The sequence below is a fragment of the Carlito syrichta genome, unplaced genomic scaffold (genome assembly GCF_000164805.1).
Source record: "Carlito syrichta isolate Samal-C Ts95f unplaced genomic scaffold, Tarsius_syrichta-2.0.1 Scaffold76131, whole genome shotgun sequence".
Lineage (NCBI taxonomy): Eukaryota > Metazoa > Chordata > Mammalia > Primates > Tarsiidae > Carlito > Carlito syrichta.
Window position 1 is genome coordinate 47,758 of NW_007020227.1, and position 7,517 is coordinate 55,274.

Here is a 7,517-nt window from a genome sequence, read left to right on the forward strand (position 1 = left end):
CTCTGTTTTCATTTCATCATTGACCCAGGAGTTGTTTAGCATCATGCTGTTTAGTGTCCACGTCTTTGTGGGTTTTGAGGAGACCTTGTTGGTGTCAATGTTTATTTTTATTCCACTGAAGGTGCATGGTAGAATTTTGGTCTTTTTAAATTTGCTTATGCTTGATTTATGGCTGATAATGTGGTCGATCTTGGAATACGTCCTATGTGGTGATGAGCAGAATGTGTATTCTGTGGTCTTTGGATGGAGTCTTCTGTAGGTATCAATTAAGTCCATTTGGTCCAAAGTCACATTGAGGTTCCGAATCTCATTGCTGATTTTTTGTCCCAATGATCTGTTGAGGTTGTGAGTGGGGTATTAAAGTCCCTGGTTATGATGGTGTTAGAGTCAATATCTTTCTTTAATTTTCCTAGGAGTTGCTTTATAAAAGTTGGTGCAGCTATGTTAGGTGCATATATGTTTAGGATAGATATTTCTTGTTGATGGAGTGAGCCTTTTATCACTATATAGTGGCCCTCTGTATCTTTTTAAATTTTTGATAGCTTAAGTGGCATTTTGTCTGAAATTAGGATCACGACTCCTCCTTTCTTTTGTGCTCCATTCACCTGGAAATTTGTTTCCCATCCTCTTACTTTGAGTCTGTGCATGTCCTTTCTAGTGAGATGGGTCTCTTGAAGGCAGTATATTGTTGCCTGGTGATATTTTATCCATTTTGCCATTCTATGTCTTTTCAGTGGTGCATTTAGTCCATTTACATTCAGGTTAATTATTGAAATGTGAGAGTTCATCCCTAACATGCAGTTCTTTTAGAGTTGTTCTTCCACTTGGTTTATTGTCTTTCTTTTGGTTTTGGGGTTGGTTCATATGTATTTTATTCTTTTTCCTGTACTCTTGTGAAAAATGTTGCTCTTTTTTCCGCTTTTCTTCTGTGTTTAGTACTTTCTTAAGTGTTTCATGTAGAGGTGGTTTGGTGGCAGCGTAAGTTCTTAGGGATTGGATATCTGGGAAAGATTTTAATTCTCCCTCGCTGATGAAGCTTAATCTGGCAGGGTAGGTTATTCTTGGTTGAAATTGTTTATCTTTTAGGACTTTGAAGATAGGGTTCCAAGCTCTCCTAGCCTGCAGGTTTTCTGCAGATAAATCTGCTACTATTCTAATTGGTTTTCCGTGGTAGGTAATCTGACCTTTTTCTCTTGCTGCCTTTAGGATTTTTTCTTTTATGCCTACTTTGTTTAGGCGAATTATTATGTGTCTAGGAATTGGTTTTCTCATTTGTTGTCTTGCAGGGGTTCTCTGGATCTCGTGTTTGAGTTTTTACATCATTGATTAGATAAGGGAAATTTTATTGAATGATCTCATGGAAGGTTTGTTCCAATGTGGTCTCTGTCTCTCTGCCTCAGGCAGACCAATTACTCTTAGGTTAGGTCTCTTGAGGTAATTGCTCATCTCTTGAAGGTTTTTTTTCTGTCTTTTTGAGCTTGTTTTCTGTGTTTTTGAGAGTTTGGGTTAGTTCTATATTTTGGTCCTCAAGCTCTGAGATTCTTTCTTCTGCTTGGGTAATTCTGCTTTCCATGCTTATCAGTTTATTGTTTATTTCATTCACAGTATTCTTTATTACTGTTATCTCAGATATCAGCTCCTTTCTAGTTTCTTCTTGAGTCTCCTCAATTTTTTTTAATCTCTCCATTAATGTCTTGATGTCTAGGGTTGTATTTTGAGACCATTCATTCGGGGGGGGGGGTTCTTCATTGTTTGCATTCCAAAGTCAGTTTTCTCAGTGTCTGCCCTCCCAGGAGTCTGGGAGAGACCCATATTCTTCTTTCGGTTTTTCTTCATTTGTGTAGATTTTTCTCTCTCGCCCCTTAGTGGATCAAGTTCCTGAGATGTAATCTCTAGCCTCTCTTCTCTGTTTCTGTTGCAAGCAGTTAGCTTGTTGCCTGGGAGATCTGTGACACTAGTCTCTATTCAGCATAGGGGAGGGGCTTTGTCTCCTGTTAATGACGTCACCATGGGAACCGAGGTGGAGGCTCTGATAGGTGGGTAGGGTGATGCGATGTAAATAGGCCTTGAAAATGGTGGAGGTGGTGGTTTTACTTTCACTTTTAGGGGCGCTCCTGTGGGTCTCTAGGCAGGACCAGCTGTACAGCTGGGCGCTGGATCTGGGATGCCTCCAGCCGGGTGGGGTGGAGGAGAGGGTCTGGCGTTCCCTCCTCTGGAGCTGGAAGCCTGCAATCGGCACCTTATGCCAGCTTGGGGTTCTGCCCCCTTACACAGGCTTGTGGTCGTGCACGCTGAGTGCCTCAGCCAGGGTGGGCCCGGGGCTTCCGATCTTCAAAGCTCCAGAGGGCAGGTGGTGGCTCTGGGTCCCTCCCAGGGCACTTTAGCCAGAAATGGGACTGGTATCTCTAAGGGGCAGGCGTTCAGAGCCTCTCTGCATAACTGGCAGCTTCGCGTTGGGTGCTGGTTGCGACGATGTGGCCAGGGATGGAGCTGGGATCCAGGATTTGGAATTCCCCAGCCGGCCAGAATCACAGATAGTGGAGCAGCCGTGGTCCAGCCGCAATGTCTGGCCCTGCATGGGACCAAAAGTCCCCAAGCCTCGTACCAGTGCAGCTGGAGGTGGGTGGGGGGGTGGGTGCAGGAAGAAAAGTAATAGTCTTTTTGGGAAACTCACGTTCGGAGAATCTCAGGGATCCACCTATGCGGTCGCCATCTTCAGGTCGCCTCAGAAATATGTTTATTTTTCAAAGTTCATTTTGAATCTTGTGATTATGTTAGCTTCATCTATTAATTCATAGTTTGAAGATTATTCTGAATTTTCATGTTATACAATCAGGTTACCTTAAAATAATTATAGTTTTATTTCTTCCTTTTCATTCCATATTAGCTATTTCTTTTTCTTGCCATATTTACTAGCTACGATCTCTAGTACACTGTTCAAAAGAAGTGGTGATAATGGGCATATTTATTTCCCAACATCATTGGTGAAATTTCAATATTTCACTATTAAGTATGATCATAGCTGTTGCTTTCTGTAAGTATTCTTTATTAATCCGAAGAAATCTTACTTATTCCTCTACTTCTAAAAAATTTTCATAAATGGGATGCTGAATTTTATCAAATCATTTTTTTCCCTATTGAGATATCATTATTCATTTTTGCTATTAAACTGTGTCATGGACTGAATTGAGCCCCCCAGCCCTAATTCATATGTTGAAGTCCTAATTCCCATTTGTGATTGTATTGGAAAATAGGTCCTTTAAAGAGATAATTAAGGTTAAATGAGGTCATAAGAGTGGGGCTTTAGTTCAATATGACTGGCGTTCTTATAAGATATGGAAAAGACACCAGGAAGGTGTACAAACAGAGAAAAGCCACCTGAGAACACAGTGAGAAAGTGGCTGCCTGCAAGCCAGGGAGAAAGGTCTCAGGAGAAAATAAACTTGCCAACACCTTGATCTAGGACTTCAGTCTCCGGAACTGTGAGAAAATAAATTTCTGTTGTTTAAGCCACCCAATCTGTGGTATTTTGTATGGTAGCCCTGAAGAACTAATACAAATACCAAACAGGATTTTTCAACATCCAAAGTAATAGAAGGTTTATATACTTCTGTCCTATAAGATCTTATGTTATATTCCAGATGTGGAAGTAAAGTCATTGCAAATAGACAAAATTGTGAATAAATTCATAAGTAAGAACTGCTGAAAATGAAACACATGGTTATTCCAGTGCTAACATGGCAATGCACTTTAAAGAGAAACAACATGAATGTGAAATTAACAGAGTATATATACTAGATAGTACAGAAGACAACAAACTACTGAAATGCTCTGGGGTAAGATACTTGATTTGACAAGTTGGAATGGCATAGAAATACTTCTGAAATAGTCTGTAATTATAAGCATGCTACTATAAACACTGAGAGATTATAACCTGAATTCACAAAATATGCAATTAGAAAATACAATACAATGTAATTCAATGAAGTAAGCATAGAAACAACCAATCAATCCAGGAAATATTTATTTAGTTGTTTTAGAAGGTACCATGATACCAAAGCAGCATTAGAAAAATAAAGAAAAATGTACAAGTATAATATGATGTCTAAACACAATCTAAAATTATCTTAATAGTTATACTGTATACAACTGTTTAAGAAGTCATCTCTCTAATATCTAATAACAGAATAAATATACAGATATTTAGGTCTGAGGGATTCAATTTTCAAGTCTAGACTCCCTAATGTTCAGATTCTTGCATTAGTCAGTAAGTCTACATATAAAACATTTCATTCCCACTATATCTTAAAAGCCTCTACCATGATTTGCTAGAAAACATTCTGAATAATTGCAAACCAGTAGAAACCCTCTAGCCTTTAGGCCATTGAGTTTTATTAGGTTTTCAGTTCACTATAGCATGTATCTACATAGCTGCATGCTATTTGAGAAATAATGGAATTATATACTACATGCAATTTAATTTTACCTGTAGCAGTTTGCCCCATACACGCAGGATGTCCTCTTAACCTTGCTTACATCTTCTGAATCTTGTAGAACTGAATCAAGCGCCTTTGCCTTCAACACTTCGGGATTGGAAGGATCAGATCTAGACTCAGGATGAGATCCTTGAGACTCATCCTGGAATGACTTGCCTTGGGCACTAGAACAACCTTCAGAACAGCTCATCGCTTCCTCTTCTTTATCTGGCGCCCCCTTCGTGATGATTTTAGGTCCAGAAATCTGGCCAAATTCTTCTACTGGAATCTTATTGGTCTGTATATTATTCTCTATATTACTTATCTTTGTGTTAGGTAATGTGACTGTAGAAGATGATTGTGGCATTTCCTATAAAACGAGTAGGAGAAAAATAAAGCATTTTTAAAAAGAAATACATAAATTTGAGCACAAAAGCATGAAACTACAAGTTCCATGCAATATGTAAACTTTTAAACTTCAAGATTCACATTTTAAACTTATTAATACACCACTATTTTCCATGTCTCTGGTTGAATAACTTAAAAGCATTTTTCAGTTATTAGAAAATAAATGTATAGTTCTATTACACCTTTATAATCATGTCAAAGATACAGTGAAAAATAACCAGAAACATATAAATGAAACAAGATAAGACATTTACTTTCATTTGAATATAATCCATAATCTTGTCCCAAAACAGTTTTTTTGTGTGTGTAGAGACAGGGTCTTGCTATATTACCCATGTTGGTATCAAACTCCTGACCGCAAGCAATCCTCCTTCCTCAGTCTCCCAAAGTTCTGGGATTACAGGTATGAGCTTCCACACTCAGCCCCAAAACAGCTCTTAAACGTCACTGTTCAATGACGTGTCATTCTCTTAACATGCACTGTCCTTATAATATTTTATAAGTACCACAATACCTTATTTCTGTACTCTAAATATAATCATGATTCTTCTATAGTTTAATGATAAAATTGTTCCTCCCTCACAAAAAAATCTACATAGCTATGTTATGACCAACTCAGAAAAAAACATGATTCCTTTAACATAGTCTGAATAAAAGCTTCAGTTTATCCAAATTAAAGACCCTTTAAACCAAATAAATATTCTCATTAGCACATTAAAATTCATACTTACCACTAGCACAAAGAGTAAGCTTAGTCTTATCTTGTTAAAAATGACCTTTTAATTACCTATACTTCCTGAGGAGTAGAAACAATGCTTAGATAAACCCTAGTCCTGCTGGTAACCATTCCTAGGAAGTGATGAAAACACACCAGATACACAAGAATATTCACCCCACTTATAACTAAGGACTCATGTGTGCTGGCTGCCATCAGGAAAAAAACCGATTTGGATATTACTTAATATCCAACAGCTTAAATGTTTAAAGACAATATTATTAGCATGACTTCTTTTGAACTAATTGTTTTGATATTTTTTTCTTCTGTTAAAAAACACAGTATATAACTGCAAAATGCTGTCCAAACTGACTAATGGCCTTGCAAAAGGAACCTAGGTTTTACTGCAGTTCTTGGGTAGTAACAGATAGCCTGTGGGAAAAGCAATGGCCATCTCTTGTAGCTGACTGTGGGTTGGCAGCATTCATGCCACATCCCTCTAATACATACACTCTCCCAAGTTGCTCACCTACACCCCAATCTCATCCCCCTCCACTACAGACCCAATTGGCACAGACCAGCAGATGGAACTCTGGAGTAGGAATCAGAATCCTGACCCAACTCCCTACATGGCAGCTTTCCCGTTTTCTTTTTCTCTGTTCAGATAGCACTGGGGGTAGGGCAGCAAATCCACTGGCTAATAGATGTTCAATAAAATGCCAGTGTCTTGTTCCTGTTGGTATTTGCAAACTCTACAAGTAATTCCCCTAGAGCACCACTCTTCTCTTGATTTTAGAAAAGGAAGAAACTACTCCTGCTACAAACTTTGTACTTCCCCACACTTTAAAACCTTCTGACTTTTTAGTTCTCTTTGTACAAAACTGGGGGTGGGAATGAAATCACTTCTCATACCTTTCAATAAGTACTACAGAGAAAGGGCTGGTTCTCACTGCTGGGAACTCCTTTCAAATATGAGATACTTACACCTAAACTTTTTGTCTGCAGCTTCAGGCCTCAGCAACAGTTTGGGACAACAGGGAAACAATCTCACTCAACAACCTAACAGGTTTATTATAGGAAAAAGGAGCACAACTAGGGAAGTGATTAAATAAATTAGAATACATTCTTACTGTGAAACACTATGTAAACTTTGAAATAATAATGGCATATCTAAAGATATTTTGGCTAAGCAAGAAAAATATCTATAATATGATACTACTTAACTTTTAAAAAAATTATTTATATATCCATGTGTACATTAACTTGTGTAAACACAAATAAAAAGAGTTAGAGGGATACAAACCAAAATGTTAGTAAGGCAATGGGACTGAAATATGAAAGAAATAGAGGTTTTCATTCTTTGTTCTTTTTTTTTTTTACAATAAGCATGTATTATTTTGTCATTTTAAAAATGAAAAACAAAGAAAATGAAATATAAGAAATGAAATGCATAGTATCATATTTCAACTACTTCTAATTCCATCAAGGATTAGGCAAGGATTTATTTTTTTTATTTTTTATTTTTTTAATAATTAATCAGTATTTTTATTATAGTTTTGTGGGGTACAGTTAAGGGTTAGGTGTACAATTACGTTTCATTCAGACACCCTGTTGATAAGAGGTGTTTTCCCAGCCCCAGACAGATATTTGCTACTGTTAATCCCCTCCCCCTCCCCCCCATAGTTTCCCAGTACCGTTAGTCATTTTCTTATAGTATTACATTGGATGTTCAAGGTCCATTATATGAGTGAGAACATGTGATATTCTGATCTTTGTTTCTGTGTGAGGTCACTCAGTATTATAGACTCTAGTTCCATCCAGTTGCTGTGAAATTCATGATTTTGTTCTTTTTTATGGCTGCGTAGTATTCCATCGTGTATATGTACCACATTTTTTTAATCCAGTCCTCTTTTGATGGG

At 37.6% G+C, this 7,517-nt stretch overlaps 1 protein-coding gene across 1 annotated transcript in view; it reads right to left on the reverse strand.

Annotated features, from left to right (window-relative positions):
• LOC103255908 (aprataxin and PNK-like factor) overlaps window positions 1–7,517 on the reverse strand; it is a 56,650-nt gene that overhangs the window by 43,193 nt on the left and 5,940 nt on the right. Inside the window, exon 3 of the mRNA XM_021710205.1 lies at window positions 4,487–4,845. Within this exon, the coding sequence (XP_021565880.1) occupies window positions 4,487–4,845 (359 nt within the window). The remainder of the gene's footprint in view (window positions 1–4,486; window positions 4,846–7,517) is intronic.